Source organism: Betta splendens, chromosome 21 (genome assembly GCF_900634795.4).
Source record: "Betta splendens chromosome 21, fBetSpl5.4, whole genome shotgun sequence".
NCBI lineage: Eukaryota > Metazoa > Chordata > Actinopteri > Anabantiformes > Osphronemidae > Betta > Betta splendens.
In genome coordinates, this window is record NC_040899.1 from 17,506,875 (window position 1) to 17,532,054 (window position 25,180).

The 25,180-nt window shown below is 45.8% G+C and overlaps 1 protein-coding gene across 1 annotated transcript; it reads right to left on the bottom strand.

The window, feature by feature from the left end:
• Window positions 1-5,843: 5,843 nt before the first annotated feature.
• Window positions 5,844-10,116, bottom strand: LOC121201921 (uncharacterized). Its single transcript, XM_041068902.2, has 2 exons — window positions 8,616-10,116; window positions 5,844-8,524 (listed from the first exon to the last, which is right to left on the bottom strand). Exon 2 carries the CDS (start codon window positions 7,880-7,882, stop codon window positions 6,923-6,925), a length of 960 nt encoding a protein of 319 aa, XP_040924836.1. The 5' UTR covers window positions 7,883-8,524; window positions 8,616-10,116; the 3' UTR covers window positions 5,844-6,922.
• Window positions 10,117-25,180: the final 15,064 nt, after the last annotated feature.

Consider the following 25,180-nt stretch of genomic DNA (forward strand, 5'->3'; position numbering starts at 1 on the left):
TAAATTCCAGAGATTAAATGGTAAGTCCCAAAAAGAAGAAAAATGACCTAAAAGCACAGTAGTAGGGTTCCAGAAAATTAGTAGCTTCCCAAAGAGGTGAAGAAGCAGCGTGAACGTTGGGGTTGCGGTGGAGAATCGGTTTCAGCACGGAGCTCCTAAGAAAACAAAGTTGCGGTTGTGCAGAGTTCCTGCGTCTCTCAAGGGCGAGCTCTCTCGGCTATGTGTTTTGCTACCCCACGGGGAAGTTGCGTCTTTACCAGCTCAAAGCCGGAGATGTTTTCTCCCCCGACACTGTAACGATGCCCGTCACTGCAAATGACTGGAGTGTTTTGCGCGGCATAGTAGCGGGGTATCTGAGTGAGCTTTTTGAAAGAATGGACGAGGATGAATCTGACGAGGAAGATGAGCCCGTTGAAAAGAGGATGCGAGCGGTGCCGTATACCGAGGGGGAGAGTTTGAGCGATGCTATGGGAGTGTTCAACATGGAGGACCCCGACCCGAAAATACTAAAGTTTGTCTGGGAAACCAGCGGCTCCGTCAGCGACCGTTGGTACTACAGAGTGAGCATACACGCGCCCGGAGGCCCCGACTGTCGGCTGCTCGTAGCCCGCTTCAGCACCGAGTGTGGTGTTTTCCAGCAAATTATGAATGTATCCTACAGAGAGTGGCTGAAAATATTTGATGAATGGGGGACCTCGATTGCGCAGTTGTTTCAGATGAGCCAGGATTATAAGGAGTTGATTGTAGTTAGAAAAGCCCTCTTCCCCTAGACACACCCACCCCTCCCCCTCTCATCTCTGGGGATAAATAGAGACCCTCTGCTCCAGTCCTCAGCAAGCAATCAACCAAGCAAGCAACCCGGCAAGCATGGCTTCTCTGCAACTCACGCCTCCACCTTCCCCGACCCAGTCGATGGATAGCGCCTGCTACGACGGGGATGACGACGGTGACACCGCTTCCACATCAACGCGGATCAGCGACCGGCCCTCAATGGAACTGGGCTCAGACGGGTGCAGCGTTCATGACAGCGAGGAGGAGCAGATGGACGTGGGAGCCGCGTCCCCTGGATCGATCACGTCGGTGCGGTGCGAGGTCCTCCATCTCGCCCCGGTGGAGGAGAGCGGGGATGAGCTGGACGGGCCTTTGCTGAGGCTCTTTCTGGACACTGTAAAGGCCTTTGCGACGCAGGTTCTGTACTCTGAAAGATACAGAGAATGTCGTGGAGGTTCTGGGTGATATACAAGATGAACTGACGGAGGGGGCTATGTCAAAACATGAGCGACATGACCTGCAGGAGGCGGTGGATCTCTGGGAGGGGCGCATTTGTGATGATAGCCTGTAATTCATTCTAGTGTCATTTATTCATCGTATGTGTGTACTCATTCTAATTTCACTTATTCATACTGCATCTACTTTTTGCCCGTATCATTTTGCGTAGTCACATTTATTGTAATCACATTGTATGCAATTATCCATTTTTGTATAAGTGATGTTACATTTATTCTTTTTTTTAAAAAAAAAAAGCTTGTGAATTTGTAAAAAAGACTACTCATTACTGAAGGGACCGAATAACCTTATAACAACGTAAAAAGCGCGCTGGCTGTTCAGAGCAGAGGTTTTTGGCGAGGACAGAAGATGCCTCCTAAACTTGAAAACCCAATGAAGAAAATTTATTACAACCCTTCTCATCCGGGCAGTTATGGCAGTGTGGCTCCTTTACACAGAGCCGTAGAACGGGATTCTGGCAAGAAAATTAGTATGGATCGCATCAAAGAGTTTTTAGCCAAACAAGACGCGTACACGCTGCATAAGCCTGTAAGGATCCATTTCCCCCGAAATAGGGTGTTGTGTCCAGACCACTGAACCAATTTCAAGCCGATCTCTGCGACACGCAGGCCGTAGCGTCGCACAACGACGGTTATAAATTTCTGCTGACCGTTATTGACGTATTTTCTAAAAAAGCGGACGTTGGGCCTATTAAGAATAAGGGTGCAAAAGAGGTGGCGACCGCTTTTGAGTCCGTTCTCGCCGAGAGTGGAATCCCTAAACGTGTTCAGACGGATCAGGGAAAAGAGTTTTACAACAAGCTATTTAAGGCTCTGATGAAAAAACATGAAATCACGCATTTCAGCACATCCAGCGAGGTCAAAACGTTGGTCGTGGAGCGCTACAATAAAACCTTAAAATATAAACTGTACCGCTGCTTTACGGGTTAAAACACCCTGGGTTATGTGGAGGTTTTGCAGCAGATTGTCAAAAGCTACAATAACGCGTATCACTCGAGTATTAAAATGAAGCCCGTTCAGGTGACGTCTGAAAATGCTTTAGAGGTATTTCAGAATCTGTACCGCTCCTTTCCTTTGAGACACGAGAAGGCCTTAAAGATGATTTTTAAAGTCGGTGATATTGTGCGCATATCGAAGCTGAGAGGCGTTTTTGACAAGAAATATACCCAGGGGTTCACCGACGAGCTTTTTAAGATAGCAGAATACATTCCTAGGATACCGCCGGTCTACAAACTATGCGATTACGACGACGAGCCCGTCAAAGGATCCATTTACGAGGCAGAATTGCAAAAAGTGACGGTGTCCGGCGACAAGGCGTTCAAGGTGGAGAAAATTCTGGGCAAACGCAAAATTGGAGGGGTGGAGCACGTTCTGGTTAAATGGTTGAACTGGCCCGAAAAGTTTAACAGTTATATAAAGGCGTCGGAGATTGTAAACGTATAAAATATGGACGAGGATGGTTTTTACGTCACCCTGCCGTCCAACGCAGGTGTTGAGCTGTTCCCGGACAACACGCCCTCTGTATTTCGCGCCGATCTGGCGCACCATATAGATTTAAAAGGAGCTTGGGAAGTTGCTCTGACAGACCTGTCATACATGCATATATGGTCAACAATACCTCACGGCCGCGCCTATTTTAACTGGATGGATACGGCCCCGCTTGAACCCTCAGAGAACCCGGAGCACCCCGCCACCGATGCCGAGGCAGACCACGAGGTGAATCGAGAGTTTTTTGGATACGGGTCCTACATTAGAGAGAGTCTTATGAGGAAGCTAAACAACAGGTTTAAAAGGCTTAAAATGGACGTTGACCTAGGGTATGAAACACACACGCATTACTTTGCATGGAACAGCAGTGGGCGCTATAAACTCCAGTTTCCTGAGCCTGTGTGCTACTGTACGCGCTGGGTGTGGAGAAGGACGCGTGGATTTCTACGGGGCCTGGAGTCCAGCTGTCGCCGCATCCCGCTGATTTAAAGTGCGGATTTGACCATTTATACTGTTATTCGGATATAGTGAGGCATCAGGTGGTTGGTGACTCGTTCGCTCCTCTCCTGCGCTGCGTGACGGTCGAGGGTCAATACGGAGACGTCATCACAAAGACGTTCAACCCTCCGCACTACCTGCCGCTGTCGATACTCACGCTGCACTTAAGTCCTGTGAAAAACATGATGCGCCGGAGTTATAACGAGGACCTGTATAGATTTGTCAGCTATTATGACGATCAGGTGGGGTCCGGCCTTTCAGGCCGAGAGTGTATTTTTTAATCTTTTCGTCGGGGGCTAAATTTTTCTGCTCTAAAACGACTCTCATTTGCTCGTCCAAGTCGTGAAGCCGGTTCAGCTGTTGCTGGGAGACCAGATTTATTTTTCTGGAGGCCATCTAGCGGCGGCCCGTGAAACCGCTTAGCGAGGGGTCGGTATCAGGCCGCTCACCAACTGACCCAGGATCGGTTCCGTGAGCAGCGGAAACAGAAACCCCCCTTTTTGAATAAGCGCTCTCTTTTTTGCTAAAGCGGTGCGTTTATCGGCCAGGATTCGGAGGCTGCGTCGCTGTCGCTTCAGCTTGTTGTACTGATTGCTGGACAGCACAATGTTGCCTTTGAGGAGGTTAAACGCTAGCTCGCAGATGACATGACGGACATGTTTCGATGATGTCTGTATTGGGTAAAGATTTTAACCACTTCAGGGTGCTCCAGAGCTTGAAACAACACATCGTCCAAAATGATTAAATGACTCTGCCCTCGCGGAAACAGCGTCTCGTCGTTGAAAGAATCAGGCAGTCCTTCCACAAATTTTATTCCTTTATTCATCCTCCGCAACTCCTCATACATGGGTTGAAAAGACGTATATATCCACACAATGTTATCAGGCACATTATCGGTTACATGTTTACAATTCTCCAAAAAACTTTTCACAAAAAATGTTTTACCAGCGCCACTAGGGCCCGCTATAAGGCAGGAGAACGGGTCTTTCAGGCCCGGGACAAATCCCTCCCCCACCTCCTGCATGGCCTAATAACCAAAAGGGACGCTGGACCCTCCGGGAAGCAATCGGCGCTTGTCAAACACCACTCTGAATTTCTTGTCGACCGAGACGTTTTTTAAATCAAAGGTCTTTTTGTCGCGGGCAATGTTGTATTGAGGAGCCGTCAGGATCCTGCTTTCGCCCGTTTCAATATAGTTCTCCACCAGGTTTTTAACAGAGTCAAAATTGATGCTCTTACAACACTCTGTCTTCTGTGTGATGCCCTTGACTTTAACCGTCACTCTGCCTCCTCGCGTCTGATACCCGTAGCTTTTAGGTCCTGCGGAGACAAATTCTTTAATAGAGTCAGACTTTAGCTCATCTGTCAAATTGCCCAGGTAATTACCCAGCGGGAGCTCGGCTTCGCCGGGTTTTGAGCAGTAGATTACGCTATCGGTGTCATAATACAGAACGCGTCTCTCAAGCCGCTCCAGGCAGCTGTACAATTTCAGCCGGGCGTAACAGGTGGTCAAAGCGGCGACAAATACGTTGTCTGACCGATTGGGACGAGCTACGACCCGCTCGCTGCTGCAATGTTGAATCAACGCCACCCTGTCGTTTAGAAAAGTAAAATACTTTACCTCACTGTCTCCTGAAAACAGCAGCCTGAAAAAATATTCGGGCCTTTCCACTATTTCCGTCTGAACCAAATTACACCTCTGACTCAGCTTCCCCCAGAAATTGTTTAGGCATAATTTTGCTACTTGTCTTTTAGCCGGGTTTAAAACAATATTTGCCGGATCCAGGACGATGCCCTATTTTTGGCATAGTCATCGACGTATTTTTGCCTGCTCTCCGCATCCGTAGCATCCGCGGGATAGCCGCTGGCTTCCTGCTTCCCCTTGAGAAAGGTTGAGATGTATTGTTTAAAAAGAGAGGTACTCTGCTCTTTGAAATGCCACACTTCTATGACCTCCGCTACTCTGTAGCCCTTCTCCAGCGCTTTCAGAATCTTGGGGGAGGGCCAGACTCCTGTCAGAGCGTGCTCCGCGTCGCTGTGGTCACAGGGGCTGTCCTGGCGGTTCAGCTCAGCACAACTTCTGCATAGAAGGCGCCCTTTGCCGGATCTGTAAGGAAGCACAGGGAAAAACAGGCCGCGGGGAGGATACAAGGTCGCCTTAATGAACCCGAAATAAGATTCCAGAGGCTGGAAATCTCTGAATATGATCTCCGGGAGTCCCAGAGGATAAGGACACGTGTAGTTGACGTAAGGATACAGGGATTTAAAATCAACGTATCTGACAACCTCATCTTCTCCCGCAGAGTATCTCAACGTTACGGGGCATGTGCGCCCCCCATACAGAGCATCGCGTGGGGCTGAACGTGCATTCTTTCAAAAGTTTTCCCCGTTAAGGCGTGAACGCGGCTGCCTGTGAAACACTCCAAGCAGCCGTGGTAGAAGCAGCCCAGAAATTCATACGCGACCTTCACCCCGCCTGACTCACAATAGCCATCCACCCGCAAGCGTCCAAAGCTCCGTTCACCTCCGCTTAGAGCGTGCTGGATAAACACTCCGTCTCTGAACATTACCCATTCTAACCACTGCACGCAAGCGTTTTTGCAAAGCGCTTGCACCTATACTTGTAGTCGTACGGACAGGGAATGGCGAGAGTGTTTTCTTTAAGAAAACATGTTCTGAAAACAAACATACACGCGGAGGCGATGGTTGCTCGCTTAAAAGGGTCTAGAGCCGTCTCGTTCACAAAACACTCTGAATGCAAAGCACGCTTTCATGAGAATCTCTGTGTCATTTTGGCAGTAGCGCTTTGCCTCCGCTTTAAAATTAAACGTCCCGCCGGAGACTAGGGTGTACCACGCCATGAAATCCTCGCGTTTCTTTGGAGTCATTTGCTGACAACCGTAATATTCAGGAGCTGGGTATGGGCCAACATAATTCAGATTCTCCTTAGAGCTGAACTTGTGAGGGAAGTGACCCTTTTCAGCATCCTCAAAGCCCAGAGCTTTTGGCAGGGAGGCCAAAGGGAAAGGTAGAAAGCTCATGGAATCTATAAATTTGAGATTATAATGAGGCTCTGTGAACAATACCAGTTTAGACCCCTGCATTACAACGTGAGGGCTAATCCCCAGCGACACCATGGCGCTCAAAAGAATATGCCCGTCAAAACCTTTCGAATTGTGAGCCAAAAACACGGAATCTTTGTACTTTTTAGCCCTGTAGCGCCTTTACGGCGCAGTCGGGCCCGTAACAACCCCACGGGCTGCTATTATTGCCCCTCATCACACAGACGTAAAAGGGCACGTGCGTGCCATTCTCATCGGGATACGTCTCAAAGTCATAGAACAACAACTTCTTATTTGGAATAACGTCTGTGGTGGTTTCAGGAGTCGGTAGACTTTGTATGTAGCACCGGTGAGGCTCGGTTGCCCCTGCATATTTGACCCCACCACAGATGCAGCATTTAACGTCCGGACATTTGTGCGGCTTTGGTATTTTAATTAGTGAGACGTAATACAAGAGCCCGCAGCGGTGACGTTTCTTGTGCATGTCACAAATGCTCGCGTGCTTCTGAGCCACGGGGCGCCACACCTTCTCCCTGTGTTTTGCAAGACAAAAGGCTGAGGCACACCAGCGGTTGCAATATTCACACACTATGCGGGACGCGTGGCCGCGCACGCAGCATCAAGACACACGTTACAACGCCCCTCGCATTTATGATTCAGCAACCCATCATAACCGGTGTAGCAATGACTGCACAAATATTTCATTCCTATGAAAGCGCAGGCGTTCTTTAGACCGTAATAATGATTCTCGAAAAGAAACATGTATAAAGGTTTACCAGGCCGTTGCTTTGCAGTGTGAAACGTGTTGAGGCGCTTCAAATCTGTTCTGTAAAAGATTACAATCCGACGCTGAACAAGCTCTTCAAACTTCTCCACGTCCGTGAAACACACCGGTGTCTGCGCGGTTAAACCGGCCCGTTGCTGAAGTTCGCTCCCCCTCCTTTCAGCCTCGGCGTCTGTGATTCCTGGATAGAGCAGATGCGCCAGGTTGATGGCAAAACAGAGCTCATTATTCCGATTGTTTACAATATACATGAACCTCTGCTTCTTTTGAACAATTTTGCAGTCTAGGGTCTTTGCCAACAGCCTTTTACCACCCCCTTGGGGGTTGCGCACCACCTGAATCACCAGCTCCAAGCTGCCGTCCGTCAACACTTCCATATTGGACTGAACAGCGCCGTCCAGCAGGTCCTGAAATTGGGAAAAATCCCCGCCGTCCGCGACTGACACAACAGCGGCCGCTTGTGATCGCAGCATGTCCCCCCTGAGCTTGAGCTGGATAACGTCGCCTTGCTGAGTCTGATTTAAAGCCTGCTGCACCATCTCGGCAACATTCCCCATAACAGTCCCGTATAAGTGTCGGTAATCAACCTCGTCCGTCTGCCCGATATTAAGCAGTCGTCTTATTTCAAAGTTATTGAAACTGTTTCTGGTTACAATCCTGGTTTCATCGGAGGCCCCGCTTCCCCTCTGCGCCGCGTTGTGCGTCGGGGGTCTGTCGGGGGGTGCTTCCGGGTTGCCGTCTCTGCTCGAAGGAGCTCCTTCCATAGCATCATCATTGTCTCCGCACTCGGGTGCGCCCTCCTCTGACGGGAGTTCATTATTTCTCTGGCTGGGATTTCGCAGTCAATGAAGAGGTTTACAGACTGTTCTAATCGATCAAAATCAGAAACATACTCATCACCCCCGCTAGGAAAGTCATAGTCGCGATTCGGGGAGTAGACCGGAGACACACTTCCGACTCTTGCCACCAAATGATTGACCAATTCATCCAACCGATCAAAATGCTTGGTGGTTATGTTCACACCCTGAAACCCTCTTTGGCCATTGGATATCAAAGTTAACACATCCTCTAATTCGGCTTGTAAATCATTGAGATCAGAGTTTTCATCAGCCATCTTGTTGTTTAATATTCAAATGAGTGACATTCCAGCACAGTTTTCACATCAGCGTGCGGAGCAAATCATTCATCATCAGACTCCACGCTTGAAGGCTCCACGCTCGGCTGTCTGGACAGCACGTGTTCCAGCTCACCGATTAGACACTCCTCTTCGGGGCTCCGCGGTTCTCGCTGTTGTTGTTCTTGTGGCTGCTGCGGCGGCTCCGGGGTGGGTGGCGGCGCATTGACGACGCACTCGCCGGCAGTAAATATCTCTCCGGGGTCCGGTGACACCTCCAGAAGCGCGTCGTCTGATAGCTCGTGAATAAAAAGGAGAGTTTATTTCAACAGAACCGGCGGGATAAAAATGATATAATCATGCTTCACAATATCCGTACTCACCGTCGAGACTGTGATCGTTCCGTGGCGGCTGATGGATCTCAGCGTCTTTTTTCAGAAAAAATAAAACAGCCGTTATGGTCAGCACGCTCAAATGTTGATCGGCTCATATTATGTAATAACCGACCGATGAATCTAAGGGCCTCTCCGGTCGGGAAGGCGTTGAACGCTTGTTGAGCCACCTGGTGCCTATACTGCAGTTGGAATTGTTGGGACACCGAGTTTCAAGGATGTGATGCATTAGCTTTATGACTTTAGGGGTTGTGGGATCAGATAGGGTAAAAAGCAGACGCTGACCATAAATAATCGGACGATCAAACACAACATTAAATGTCGGCGCTTAATGTGCGACAGAACCTTAAGGGGAATATTTCCAAGGAGGGCTCCCCTGAACACTCCTGTGGTGTAACGGGTTAAAGCGGTATTTTTGTATAATCATGCTTCGATCGGTATTATAACGCTGTGTTTTTTAACCGTTCTCCCGGCGCCTGGTGGAATCGCCTTATTGCACTGGGGGTGAAGATGTTTACATTCTCACTCCTGCATGCGAGGGTGCCATGCTATCAGAAGGGATGGGACAACGAGTTTCAAAGACGTGATGCATTAGCTTTCTGACTTTAGGGGTTGTGGGATCAGATAGATTAAAAAGCAGACGCTGACCATAAATAATCGGCTGATCAAACACAACATTAAATGTCGGCGCTTAATGTGCGACAGAACCTTAAGGGGGTTGAGTTGAGTTGAATGATTTCCCCCCTATTACAGCGTGTGTGTGTGTGTGTGTGTGTGTGTGTGTGTGTGTGTGTGTGTGTGTGTGTGTGTGTGTTGCATTGCATACATGCTGCAGATGTTGTTGTTGTTGTACACCAGCAGCACACTCTAATACTACATATGCGAGATCCCTGTTTCAAAATCTGTTCTTTCTAAAACAACGCAGGCCCACTTGATGCCTAGTCTGGTTTATGACTTTGAGTCTGTTGAGCGATCATATAGGAAAGAGCCAGAGACCGGGGGTAAAAGGCAGACACGGACCATAAACAATTGGTCAGTCAAACACAACATTAAATGCAGGCGCTTAATGTGCCACAAAACCTTAAGGGGGGTGAGAGGTTGTTTGTTGAGTCGAGGTGAATGATTTCCCCCCTATTACAGCGCGTGTGTGTGTTGCATTGCATACATGTTGCAGATGTTGCTGTTGTACACCAGCAGCACACTCTAATACTGCATATGCAATTGTTTCAAAATCTGCTCTTTCTAAAACAACACAGGCCCACTTGACGCCTAATCAGGTTTATGACTTTGAGTCTGTTGAGGGATCATATACTGTAGGAAAGATCCAGAGACCGCGGGGGTAAAAGGCAAACGCAGACCAGTGTGTGTGTGTGTGTGTGTGTGTGTGTGTGTGTGTGTGTGTGTGTGTGTGTGTGTGTGTGTGTGTGCGCCAAAAATGCCATATGACTGCAGACCAAGAGGACTCCTCTCACCAACAACGCGGAGGACTATCAACGATGCAAGGGTATATGCATTGCAAGTTGCAGATGTTGTTGTTGTACACCAGCAGCGCACTCTAATACTACAAATGCAATTGTTTCAAAATCTGATTTTTCTAAAACGACACAGGGCCGACTTGACGCATAAATCCAGACGGGGGAAGGAGGACTGTAGAAGGATACCAGGCCACCGCAGGCCTGTGAACTCAAATACACATGCAGAGGAATGCGAGACCCCAGTGATAGTGAGAGCACAGCCTAAAGGAGGATACACAGAAAGCACCGGTGGCTCATATATATAAAATATCTGCATACATAACAGCGTTCTGATGATCACATCGCCCTTTAACACGGTGGATTAAAGTTCGGCGGACCTTTGACTCTGGGGTTAAAGATCAAGTGCACTCTGACCCCTGGGGTTAAAGATCAACGGTGAAAAGATCAAATGGCCTTTGACACTCGGGGTTAAAGATCAACGGTGAAAAGATCAAGTGACCTTTGACACTTGGGTTAAAGATCAACGGTGAAAAGATCAAGTGACCTTTGACCTAGAGCTGTCAAAAACAGAGTTGATCGAAAGTGGGGTATATAATCTCTATTGTCTCCTGAAATCTCAACAGTAATTACTTTATAAACTTTATGAATTTTTACACAACATTTCCCCCCTTTGGTCCTAAAAGAACCATCCATCAATAACATACATGCAATTCAACAATAAAACATAGGATTATTTGTCGGTATGTTGATATGTGAGTTCTACAGTGAGGGCCTCCCTAAAGAATGTGTCACAACTATCAACAAAACAGTTATGAGGCACTTCTAAAAGTGATCCCAGGCTCTTACCTGTACAAAATGGATCACCCAGGTGCCGTCACTGACAGAACACCTATAGACAGGACAACATGACTCGGGAAACGTCCCCTCACTTTCAATGTCACTCATGAGAGGTAAATTGCCACGTCATGTGGTCCGAATCCCTAAACACATGTCAACCTAATCTAGTGAATAAATGTCTCACACACATGTTCAATGAAAATGAAATAAGCATGCATAATATATATATATTTGTGTGGAGAAGTGTATCTACAGTATGAGCACAGATTATAAGTAAACATGCATAATATGTATATGTGCTCAGGTTACTACCATCTAGTCTTTAACTATGCTATTTAATATAAGTGAAAAAAAAAACAAGAATACTCATCTTTGGCTCATAAAGCTACACAGAACTTTAGGTTTAACTTTCTAAGGAGTTTTACTCCTTAGAAAGTTTTTAAGTTTAAGTACTTTAAGTACCAGTTACCTTGTTTTTTTTTTTTATACATAATTTTCCGACATTGTTCTCTCTCAGAGCAGCTTTACACCTTATGTCTCAAGCCTGCGTGCTTGACACTTTAGGTGTAGTACTGGGTTCTAAATGCCCAGTACTTTTAAAATAACCAAGAAACCTTCCTGACTTTTCAGTCTTTACAGACCTACTTAGTCCTTTCTCCTAATTGCTCTGGTCAGAATGCTGCTACATTTTGACGACATCACACAGGTAGTGTACACTTCCTGTTTCTACTAGTTGTGTGAATAGTATGTTTATTATGTTTGTTTATGTTTATATATGTTATTCAGCATTATTGAATAAAATATAAATATTTGAATAATTTTAATTTGCACCTTTTGGATTTGTCCAATTACTCATTTTAGAATTATTTTTTATATGATCTCTTTGGCTCTACTGTTAACCATTTGTACCTTCCTTCTGCACAGCCTTATCATACAGAGTTCATTTTTAATACATCACACATTGGTTTGTGTCCATCAATAGCAGTCCTTTCTTAATATGCAGGTTATGGAGTTACTGTGTCCATAGTCCACCAGAAGTCCATTACACAGGTGCTTTCTCCTCCTTGTAGCATCCTGTTATCTTCTGGGGTCTCTGTCACACTAATAATACACATGATTATGTAATTATACTAAGTGGTTACATATGTTCATATATGAAGCTCTAAGCTCCATGTTCTTATTCCACTGTCGCGCTCTGCTCCGTAGCCATAAGAGAACTTCTTCCCTCCTGCAATAGGTTCCGAGTAGTAAGAAAAAAGGTGTGGCATGACATTGAGGCAATCTCCTCCTCAAAGTCACGTGCCGTGGTATAGGTGTTCCATGGGCGTGACAGGTATCTGCCCATTAGGTTACCATCTCCCTCAGAAATGTGATGACGTCGTGAGGGAAACAGCTGTCTGTTGAGGTCCTGGTTGTCCGGCTCAGAAGATTCTGCTGGAGATGTTAGATTGGATGATGGCTCCTCATCGTCATCATTTTCTGGATGATTCACTGCTGGGTCTGGAGGCAAGTTGAATGGGTCGTTGTTCTCCTCTGGATGCTGGGGTTCCTCTTATGTTGATCAGTACTGGTGTCAGTGGTGATGGTGGCGTCAGTGCTGAGGGTGGTGGAGGTATGGTCCTGCGGTGTGGTCGAACCTGGGCAATGGCTGCTCCGAATGGTGTTGGCATCAAAGGTGGAAGTTGGTGCTGGTAAAAGGATTGCTGCCTCCCTCCTTCACCGCTAGATCCTGCCTGTATCATGCTGGTCAGAATAGGTGTTTCCCTGGATGATGTGGCTATGTGATAAGGTGCTGCTAACATGTGTGATGGGCCTGGTCTGTCGGTCCCATCGTCCTGACTGCCAGACGCCATGGCTGCCTGCCAGGTCCAGAAAGCCTCAGCCATTGTATAGTCTTTATGAAAAATGAATAAAATGGTTATAGTTGTGTATTTACATATGTACATAAATATGTTGATTTTGTGTTGTTCGTGTTCTTTATACTGATTTTGAACACTGTACATACCTTAATGAGAGGGATGATGACCTTGGTTTTTAGTTTTTAATCATCTATATCCCCTGTGCTGTTACTGAAGTCACTAATGGTGTCGTCAAATTCGGTCAAAGCAATTTAATCACCATCTCTTAATGTAATGGGAACTGCCCTATCACACTTTGCAGCACTTTGGAGATCAGGATGCGTAGCAGGGGCAAGATGCAGCAGATTATTATTAAAATCAACACAAAGAATCCTCCTATTGTCACTCCTATCATTTTAAGCCACCTCAGCCAGCTCATTGTGCTAAGCCAGTCACACAGACTTGCCAATCTTGTGTTCCAGTTTGAGTTATTAACGTGTTCGTCCCGCACTTTCTTCATAGCATTTAATACTCGTGTCAAGTCACCCTCCTTTGCTGTGTGGAGAGGTATTACGGTACAACACTCCTTTCCAAACTCTTCACATACTCCTTGATCTGTGGCCATTATGCATTCAATCACAAATCTGTTTTGTAATGCCATAACTGACGTGGGATGCAGTTGGTCTTTTACCAATTCAAAGCCTAACAGGGTGAAATTTATGAACCTCTGTTGATTGTACCATAAGTAATTAACCCATCGACTATTTCTTGCTATGTATTGAGCATTGGGTATTTGACCAGTGAGCGGGATGCTTCCTGACACTCTACCTGACTGTATCCAATCTGAACCTATTGCTTCATATTCACCTGGGACTCCACATGGTACCTGGTCCCATGTGATATATACTTCTGCTGGTTGGTATGTCCATGTCCAATTGGCTAGGGTGTACTGCATTTCTTTTTGGTCGAGAACTGGTGCAGTTTTCTGGGTGATTAGCGTCAGTTGTCAAGTCAGCATTACTGGGGCACATATGCTCGTCCAATTTCTTGGTAATTGAGGCATTATTGTGGCATTGTTTTCACAGGTCCAGAAGATAACTCCTAATGGAGCTGTGCCTTCGGCAAAATCTAATAGTCTATATTGAGAGATTGTAGTAAGGTTTCTTTCATATATTACATGTGCTCCGTTTGAAACAACTTGGGCGCATTTCATGCAGGCTTTTGGGCTGGTGGTGCACATTGTGATGGTGGCTGTCACATTAGTTGTTGCTGTTCTTGGGTACCATGTTTCCTTGCTGCATTTCACCAATCCTGCCGCATCCTTCATCTTTGGTGTTCTTCTGCCTGTTACCTGTTCCAATTCCTCCCCCCATACTATACAGATAGGAAAGGTCATGGAATCAGGTTTTCTTACAATTGGAGGTATTATGGTTGCTATGTGAAACTGTATATTTAGATTGGCAAACTGTTAGTACATCGCTCCATTGCTGCAAATCTCCTGCCATGTGTAATGCACAGTGTGCGAAACATATTGACAAATCAGGACAGCTTCCTATTTCACTTCCTGGCAGTGGTTTAATTTGGGGTTAACACAAGAAGAACAGAGAAAGAATTGAGAGAAAGGCGGCGGGGGCTATTCAGGCTCCTCCGACACGTCTCCTTCCCATGCTGGTGTGTGTAGAGGTACATCAGAGTGGTCAGGAGCAAAGGAAGCAGCATCTTCGACTGAGAACCCTTCACCTGCTGTTCCAGGACTTGTAACTGTGGATGTTGCATTATTAAAGTCAGTATTACTATGTGCGTGGTCTGGTATTTCCCTTTGTTAGGTTTGCGTGACTTGTCTTCTTGCTTTTAATCTTTCTGATCGTCTTTCCCCGTTAGAAGGAAGTAAAGCTGGTATTCTACTTCGTGGGGTGCTGTCCGCATCCCCTTTAGCCTGCACTGGGGCTGGTAGGTTCCCCGGCGGATTAGGTGGTCGGTGACGTGCAGTGATTAAGGTGGTAACAGAAGTCCTTACCTTCTACTTTTAAAGCAGTGGGTGTGGTTAACACAACCTTGAACGGCCCCTCTCTGCGAGGCTGATTCCACTGCCTTTTGAACACGCGTATGAACACCTGGTCTCCTACTTGGATGTTTCTCACATCCAGTGGTATTCTGTTCTCTCCTGTACCGTTGGCCTCTTTCACCTGTTGGAAGATAAGTCTGTGGATTTTAGTCAAACCGCTTAAATAATCCACCAGTTCTTTTTCAAGCTGGTGCAGTGTTGGTCCCTCTATCGGACCACGATACTGTGGAAGAGGCATTGGTCGGCCAGTAAGCATTTCATGAGGTGTTAGATGAGTTAGTCGGTTAGTTTGTGAGCGCATATACATTAATGCCAGCAGCAATGCATCCACCTATGTCAGTTTGTTATTACTGTCTGCCATTATTTTACAGAATTTAGCTTTAAGCGCTCCATTTGCTTCGTTCTACTAAACCTTGTGAGTGAGGTTGATAAACACATCCAAGCGTCTGCTTAACTCCTAAGATGTAAAACATCTCTCTTATAACTTTTGACACAAAGTGAGGACCACTATCAGAAGATATAGTATCTGGCATACCAAACCTAGGAAAGACTTCTTTACACAATAACTTAGCTGCTGTTTGTGGTCTGAATTGGCTGTTGGACAAGCTTCTATCCACCTGCTGAATCGACAGACCACCACAAACAGGTACCTCTTACCTCTCACTCTGTCTATCATGTCCACATAATCCATCATCAGATGTCTGAAAGGGCCTTCAGTGACTGGTATGTGAGCTATTGGGTGGGTGAAGGTTTTTCTCACATTATATTTAGGACACTGTGGGCACAAAGCCAGTTCTCTATCCACCATTGGTGCCATATAAGGTGACCACCACACAGCTTGTAATTTCTTTAACACTTGGCCTTGTGAACAATGATTTGGCTCGTGCATTTTCCTTATAGCAAAAGGTAAGAGTGACAACGGCAACACAATATGTCCCTGACTACTCCTCCATAAATCTGCATGTGGGGTGGTTGTTTTAATGGACCCCCTTTGGACACAGAGCCTCTTCTCTGCCTCTGGAGTTCTGAGCTTGTATTAGTGATGCTAAGTTGGTGATGGGTATAGCATCTTCATCATTCAAAACAGGAGATTGTATTACACTTTTTGCTTCTTTTGCAGCTTCATCTGCTAAGTTATTTCCTCTAGATATGAAGGTGCCATTTCTTTGATGTGCTGGACATTTCACGATAACCAACTCTTTTGGTGGCTACATGGCCTGAATTAATTGTGCCACAGCTTTTCCATGCACAACTGGTGTGCCATCAGCACGGATGAAGCCTCTTTGTTTCCAGATGCAGGCATGGATGTGACACACTCCATACCCGTAAGCACTAACAGTGTAGATAGTGGCTGTTTTTCCTGCAGCCAGCTTACAGGCTGCAGTGAGAGCTTTTACCTCAGCAAGTTGAGCAGAACATGGCTGATCAATGCTCACCGACTGTATTTTATCAAATGTGCCATCAGGTCTTAACTGAACAACACCATAGCCCGCACGGGTGCCAAATTCATCTCGTATACAAGAACCATCCACAAAAAATGTTAATTCTGATGGGATCGGTTGATTATGCAAATTTTCTTGTACTTGCATAAATCTGTCTGTCTCCTGAATGCAGTCATGTGGGATTCCTTCATTTGGTAGCACCATTCTAGTTGCTGGATTTATTGTGGTGCACCGTTGAATTGTTAATTCTTTTCCTGACAGTAAAGCTTCTGGCCTGTGTAACTACAAATCGAGGGCTGGTTAGCATTGCATGCAATTGATGTGACGTATACAATGTCAATGGGTATCCCATTGTTAGAACTGATGTTTTTTGTAAGCAAACACGGCTGCGGCCAAGCCCTGATAGCAAGGCGGCAGCCCTTCTTCAATGTTATCAAGCTTGGTGCTATAGTAGGCTATCGGTTGTTTCCCTGTAGGGGAATTTTGCATCAAAACAGCACATGCATAGCCCTGTCTCTCAGCCACATACAGATGAAATAGTTTCTTATAATCAGGATTAGCTAATGCTGGGGCAGTCTGCAGCTCTCTTTTTAGAATTTGAAATGCTCCTTCTGCTTCCTCTGTCCACACCAGAGGTGCTGAACGGTTATTTTGTCCAGCTGCACGTATCATATTTCTTAAAGAAGCTGCTTTTATGGCATAATCACAGATCCAGGGTCTGCTGTATCCAGCCATGCCCAAGAAGGACAACATTTGTCCCACAGTCGGTGGTTTTGGAGCTTTTACAATTGCCTCCACTTGAGAGGGTGCAATGTGCCTCTTTTCGCCGCTAAGCTGTCGTCCTGAATACTCTACTGTCTGTTGACAGAACTGCAACTTGCTCTTGCTGACCTTATGACCTCCAGCTGCCAGTGCGTTCAACACTGCAACTGAATCCTTTTCACACTGTTCTTTGGTTTCTGAGCAGATCAGAATGTCATCTACATACATTAATGTGGTTGATTGAATGTCTAAATGTTGAAGATTTTCTGCTAACACTCTGCTAATATAAATAGAGGGAGAATGCACAAAGCTGTGTATTGCTGACCCTGGTAGGTGAAGGCAAATAAGAATTGAGAATTAGGATGTACAGGCACACTGTAGCCCTTACAGGGCTTCCTGTAAGGCTGAGTGTTGACTCAGAGCGTCCTCTGAAAAATAAAAATAAAAACAAAAGCATGTAGTGTGGGTAAATACCTCACATGGGGTCAGAAGTCGTTCACCAGTCTCCACCCTGTTGACATCTGTTCACGAAAGGACCCACGTCCTGTCATCTGTCTCCATCATGTTTCACAGAGGGACGCGTGGAACTGTAGATTAAAAATCTAAAATCTTTTTTGTTCGTTAGTAATAGAAAACGAAAGCGCAGACCTGTGTTCATCCCAAAAGAGGGAAGTTGAGGTCGGTTTGTCAGTGTGCGTGTGAAATCATAACTCTTCAAACTTATCATCAGGACCAGAAGACACATGTCCTGTACAGGACAGGTCAGATGCATCTCTGGAGGTCGTATCACATGGAAACAAGCTGTGATGCAGCCTGTGTGAGGGCCTCAGTTACAGCCCCCCCTCAGCAGCCAATGATAAGAGCACAGCTGAGCTGAAGTTTACAGCAACAAAAGAGGGATTATTTAGAATGTCTGTAGATGTAGCCTGCACTCCGTCTGGAGTGGAAATCAATCAAATACCTAAACTACACATGAGATCTCCTCCTAAGAATTTAACTGCGAATAAGTTTGAAAGCAAAAATGAATCTTTAAGTGTCTTGCTGTCAGATGTTGCACAAACAGTAAACCAGTAAGTTTTTCTTCAATAGTCTGGTACGTACAGTAATTATTATTACTTATCTCTAATAGTCGTCTTCCCTTTAATAGTCATTAATAGTCTGTTTCAGTCGGTTTCAGTCTTCCTATACTCTTTTTTTTTCTACTAGTCTGGCCAGGCAAACCTGTGCACAAATCTTTTTGGAAACATGGAGGATTTTATTACTGAATATGTTGCAAATTTAAATTGTTTAAACCCATCAGACTGTAAAGTCATTCAGCAGTTGTCATTTAGCTGTTTGTCATCATTTTAAAATCACCCTGTGGGATGTTTTGAGCAAAAAGCGATTCTTCATTGCAAGCAGATGAGCATGAACATGAATTTGAGCGTGTATCAGCTGTAAGCGTGTTTCTTCATTGCGTGTATGAATGTGTGTGTGTATGTTTGCGGTACCGTTTTCTACGTCACGTGAAAATAGACCGTCACCTTCCTCCTTCCCCAACCATCAGTCTCATGTGAGCGCCAGTGGGTGAAGCCTGACGTAGATGGGACAGTTGTTCCTCGATGACAGACCTTTCCTGGATCCTCGCATGCAGCTCTTTTGGGCCGATCACGTCTGAAGCCTCTCCTGTTGTTTCAACCAGTGTCTGTGTCAGAGCGCGTCTTCTCACTCTGCTGTTTCTCTTTCCTTGTTTTCCTTTGCTGATTGTCATAAGCAGGTGTCGGACACACATGCTTGTATGACAGTTTCATGGCCTCTGAAGCTTCAGACATAGTCCTTTCATGCTGGTGCAGGGCTTGTAGTAGCTGGTGAGTCTGATGAGCCCAGAACGTGATGGCTGCAGACGTTGTGAGAGTCGGTGAGGCCTCAATGCTGTGGTCTGTGTCCTCCAGTTGCTGTGGTATCAGAGCTTCCACCCTGTTCTGGTTGTTGGTCGGGCGCTTCTTCTCCTTCGGTTCTTCTGCTGATGGTGGGAAAGGGGAAAGGAGTCCAGATCCGGATTCACCCTCATCGCGCTCAGTTCTGCATTAGGACAGAGAGGAGAAACAATGGGAGCATTTGCTCTTGACATGGTGTGTGTGTGTGTGTGTGTGTGTGTGTGTGTGTGTGTGTGTGTGTGTGTGTGTGTGTGTGTGTGTGTGTGTGTGTGTGTGTGTGTGTGTGTGTGTGTGTGTGTGTGTGTGTGTGTGTGTGTGTGTGTGTGTGTGTGTGTGTCTCAGAGTGCAAACAATTGTTCCCCAGAGTTGTTATCTCCTTTTTTTCCCCATTACTCTCATTTTTCTTTTGTTTCTTTTAGGGGTTTAGTTTCAATAGTTTTGCTTTTTCAAATTTCATCCTTTGTATGTAATTTTTCTTTTAAGTTGCATATGTCTTTTACACAAGTGATTCTCCTTTTGAACCCATAACCAGTTTCTCACTCATGGAAACATGAAATGCAATAATAACCACATTTACTTTTTACTTTTAATTACTTTTTACTTTTATAATGCTGTAGTCTGGTGGTGGAGACTTAGATCGCCTCGAACCCATCTTTCAGAGTCCCGGCGGTTTCCTGCCTTAGACTTTTTTGTGTTCCAGCCGGAACCTTTTTTCGAAATTTCTCTTCCACGGACGTCTCCGTAGAAAGGGAACCGCTCAGATCAGCGACAGGGTTCTCGGAAGTGCTCCCTCACCGTCAGGCCCTCCAAGACCTGGGTCCCTCGTATCTCAAAAACACTTCCCCCTGCAAACGCGCTCCGTATTTCAGAAGCCGTCTTTTATTTCTTGTCCACTCCTTTTGGACTGTGCTCAGATCTGCACACTGGTCTGTATCCGCAGTACGGACGAAAGCTTGGTTCCACAAGCCAACCCTTAGCAACCGTCGTCTCACCAACCAGAGCAGACTTTGACCTAATTAAGAACATGTATTATTGGGATTTTTATTTTTTCGATCTAATTAATTTTACTAATCAAATTTAGTGTTTCAACCAAATACAAGATTATATTTTTTTGTTTTTTTGTATTTTTTCCAAATCATTCACCACAAAGAAATCTCTCTCACCAGGCCGAGCCGAGTTAAGATTTGAGTTTGAATTTGAGTCTGTGGATCTCGTCAGAGGCGATCCAGACGGGTGAGCAGTCCTCCCAGCTCTGAATGTCTGTAGAGGTTTGGAGGCTGAGCGGCCCTAGTCCTCAGGACTATTGTCCCTGGTCACACCGTCCAGATGACCTGCAGCGAATCCTGTTTGTTGTTAGGACTCGCAGAGAGTGGACAGAAGTGAGGGACCCAAACGCACAGCTCAGGAGACAGACTGAGAATGAACCAGGTTTATTTGGTATAAACCAAGACGGCAGACAAAAACAGGAGACAGGCAGGCAATCATTAAGACCAGAAAACACAATCTTCAGGCAGAGGTACAGGCAAGGACAAGGCAAATACGATCCAAAACAGGCACGAGTCAAAACCATAGACTTATTCTGAGTTGGCTGGGAGACTGACAAACCGGGTGCTCGACAACAACAAACTGGCAAAACGGAACAGGTGAGGTGGAGTTTAAATGCTGGAAACTAATTACTGAGTGGAGATAGCTGACAGGACACGTGATCAGAAACGTAAAGAAGGCAAAAGACACAACAGAACAGAAACTGGAAACAAAATAAAACAGGAAATGAACATGGCAAACTACAAAAAAACAGGAACAGCCCAGGGTCATGACAGAACCCTCCCCCCAAGGGCGTATCCCAGACACCCAAAAAAAACACAAACAACCGAGCAGGGTGGGCGGAGGGAGGAGTAGTGGAGGGCAAAACCCAAAACCAACCCGCATAGGACCACTGGTCATAAGCAGGTGGATGAGGTCCGCGCCAGACCACCAGGAACTAATGCAGACGTGGCCAGGGTCGGGCCACCAGGAACTAATGCAGACGTGGCCAGGGTCGGGCCACCGGGAACCGCACCTGCAGACGTGGTCGGACCACCAGGAGCTGTATCTGCGGACGTGGTCGGACCACCCGGAGCTGCATCTGCGGACGTGGTCGGTGGATTGGCTGGGTTGGCGGTGGATTGGCTGACTGACGATAAGCGTATTGCCTCACTTCCGGTTACTGAGGTTTGCTGCCTCTGTGTGTGTACGGCGTTACTCTCTGCTCTTTTCTAAATATTATTGTATTATATCTGGTAGTGACTGCTAAGAGCAGTGCAAAACAAGCTTGTAACACTCAAGCATCCTTTTCCTTTCATTAAACGTCCTGCTAATAAGTGTTTTCTCTGCTAGCGTAGCTCCTAGCTTACTTTCCTGCTATGGCTTCCCCCTTGACGGCAGAGCCCGTACCACCATCGCGGCAGAAAGTGACGTCCTACAGGCGGGGAGCCTCCCCAGAGGCAGGACCGTCGAGATGGCCGACGACGCAGGAGGCAGCGCCACCCCGGCGACAGGCTGCACCAAGGGCAAGGCCAACCGTCAGGAAGACGAGACGAAGGCCGACATGGAGCCAGGACAGACGTAGCCAGAGCCAGGCCACCCGGAACCGCTGCAGGCGTGGCAGACGCCGGACCACCAGGAACCGAGGCAAACGTGGTAGGCGCTGACCCACCAGGAGCTGAGGCAGATGCGGTCGAGCCCTTTGGGGCTGAGGCAGACGTGGTCGGACCACCTGTCACTTCCGGTTACTGAGGTTTGCTGCCACTGTGTGTGTACGGCATTACTCTCCGCTCTTTTCTAAATATTATCGTTTTATATCTGGTAGCAACTGCCAGGAGTTGCAAAACAAGCTTGTAACACTCAAGCATCCTTTCCTTTCATTAAACGTCCTGCTAAGTTTCACTGTTATCTAAGTGTTTTCTCTGCTAGCGTAGCTCCTAGCTTACTTTCCCGCTATGGCTTCCTCCTTTTCCTCTCCCTCCCGCTCTATTCGGTGCTCGGTGTGTCTTATGTTTAGCTTATCCTCTGCCTCCTTTAGTGATGGTAATGGTATTTGTAATAGGTGTACACGAGTTGCAGGGTTGGAGGCGAGGTTGTTAGACTTAGAGTCTCGGCTTCGCACTTTAGAAAACAGGCCAGCTAGCCAGGTCCCTTTAGCCGGTGCGGAGCCTCCTAGCTTAGCCGCTACCAGTCCCCCAGCAGGTCCCAGGCAGCTGGGTAACGACTGGGTTACGGCTCGTAAGAAACGTAGCTTTAGGCAGGCGCCCACGGTTCACCACCAACCGCTTCACGTTTCAAACAGATTTTCCCCACTCAGTGACACACCCGCTGAGAAACCCACTCTGATCATTGGTGACTCCATAGTCCGAAACGTGAAGTTAGAGAATCCAGCGGTCATAGTTAAGTGTTTGCCTGGGGCCAGAGCGGGCGACATTGAGTCTTATCTTAAGCTCCTGTCTGTCGGTGTGTTCTTTTGCCAAAACAATGTCGGACTCCGTAGTTTTCTCTGGACCCCTCCCCAATGTGACCAGCGATGACATGTATAGCCGGCTGTCATCGCTCCACCGCTGGTTGTCTAGGTGGTGTCCTGCAAACGACGTGGGCTTTGTGGCTAATTGGAGCACTTTTTGGGGAAAACCTGGGCTGATTAGAAGAGACGGGTCCATCCCACGTTAAACGGAGCCTCTCTGCTCTCTAGTAAAATGGCCATGTTGCTTAGTCTCCCCACTCCGTGACAACTCAGAGTGGAGCCCAGAACGCAGAGTCGCAGTCTTACACGCCTCTCTGCATGTTCTTTACAGCCGCCACCCACTCTTAGTCTTAGTTATTGCATAAAGACTGTGTCTGCTCCCCGACCACCTAAACTATACAAGTCACACACAAATCAAAGAGGAGTGACTTACCAGAATTTAACATCAAAACAGTTCCTCTTACAGAACAAAGTAACAGTAAGCTAATAAAGTGTGGTTTATTAAATATCAGATCTCTCTCATCTAAATCCTTGACCATCACATAGATCTGTTCAGTCTCACTGAAACCTGGCTGCAGCAGGATGAATATGTTACTTTAAATGAGTCGACTCCAATGAGTCACATCAACTATTATGTTCCAAGAAGTACAGGTAGAGGTGGAGGAGTAGCCGCAGTTTATAACTCAGATTTATTAATTACTCCTAAACCTAAACATAGTTATAACTCATTTGAGAGCCTCACTCTGAGCCTTTCTCACCCAGACTCTAAAACTCAGAAGCCAGTTGTGTTTTGTATTGTTTACCGTCCTCCTGCTCCATATTCGGAGTTCTTAACTGAATTCTCTGAATTCTTATCTGACTTAGTTCTTACCACAGATAAAGCCATTGTAGTGGGAGACTTTTACATTCATGTAGAAGTTGACAGTAACTGTCTCAGCACTGCTTTTAACTCCTTAATAGACACCATTGATTTTACACAGCAGGTAAATGAAGCCACTCATCATTTTAACCAGACCCTCGATTTTGTCCTGACATATGGGGTTGAAATTGATAATTTAATAGTTCTTCCCCAAAACCCTCTCTTATCTTACCATTTCTTATTAACTTTTGAATTTAGCATAATTGACCTTGCAGCAGCTGGAAAGAAATGTTACTATAGCAGATGTTTATCTGACAACGCTGTTGCCAGATTCAAGCAGATGATTCCATCATCTTTTGCCTCAATGTCTTGTAGATACACAGAGAACAGTCACCTTAATCCTTATGAACAGGTTGACTGTCTTGTAGATGACGCTGCAGCTTCTCTACGTACAATGTTAGACACAGTGGCTCCTCTGAATAAGAAGACAGTGAATCAGAGGAGGTTAGCTCAGAGGTATAACTCAGAGATTCGCAGCCTAAAGCACAGGACCAGACAACTAGAAAGACAGTGGCGTTCCAACAAAATAAATGTAAACTGCATGCATGGAGGGAAAGTCTAATAATATATAAAAAAGCACTTTACTAATAAAAAAGCACTTTACTAATAAAATTATCATCATTAGAAAAAACATTCAGCAGCGACTTCTTCCAAACGCCAAAATCACTGTCTAGATCCATCCATCCACTTTAAATTTACCAAATCCTCTGTCTTACTTAGACAGCTTCTTCCCCATAACTCATATGGAGTTAACCTCAATAATCAACTCTTCCAAGTTGTCCATTTGTCTTTTAGATCCAATCCCAAACAAATTACTCAAAGAAGTTCTACCTTTAATCAGCTCGTCCATATTAAATCAAGTCAACCAATCAACATTTAGGCTATGTACCACAGGTTTTCAAGGTGGCTGTGGTCAAACCTCTATTGAAAAAACCAACCCTGGACCCTGGACAACTAGCCAACTATTGGCCCATTTCAAATTTACTCTTTATTTCCAAGATTCTTGAAAAAATTGTGGCTAGACAATTATCTGACCACCTGAGTGGGAATAACCTGTACGAAGATTTTCAGTCAGGATATAGAAAACATTATAGCACAGAAACAGCTCAGGTTAGAGTCATTAATGATCTTCTATTAGCTTTGGACAATGGTCTAGTTTCTGTACAACATTCTATTACAGACACTCAGGAATTAAAGGAACAGCATTGGAATGGTTTAAATCCTATTTGTTGAACAGATTCCAGTTTGTTCATGTTTATGAGAAATTCTCCACATGCACGAGGATTAGCTATGGCGTACCACAGGGTTCTGTGCTTGGTCCAATTCTGTTTAGCCTATACATCTCTCCTCTAGGTGAGATTATTAGAAAGCATTCTATTAATTTTCATTGTTACGCAGATGATACTCAGCTATATATGTCCTTGGAACCAAATGAAACCGATCAACTAGTCAAAATTCAGGGTTGTTTAAAAGACATCAAATCCTGGATGTCCCAAAACTTCCTTCAACTAAATTCAGATAAAACTGAAATTCTTATTGGTGGGCCTAAACATTTGAGAGAGGCACTATTGAGTCAGATAGCCACCCTGGATGGCATAACATTAGCTTCAGATTCTACTGTGAGGAACCTTGGTGTCATCTTTGACCAGGATCTCTCTTTTAGATCATACATTATACAAATCTCCAGAACCGCCTTCTTTCATCTTAGAAATATAGCTAAAATCAGAAGCATCCTCCCTCAGAGCGATGCAGAGAAACTGATTCATGCATTTGTTCCCTCTAGGCTGGACTACTATAACTGCTTACTCA

Excerpts from the sequence above, each read along its gene's own strand:
- LOC121201921 (XM_041068902.2), bottom strand. The coding sequence starts at position 7,882 with ATGGAAGGAGCTCCTTCGAGCAGAGACGGCAACCCGGAAGCACCCCCC.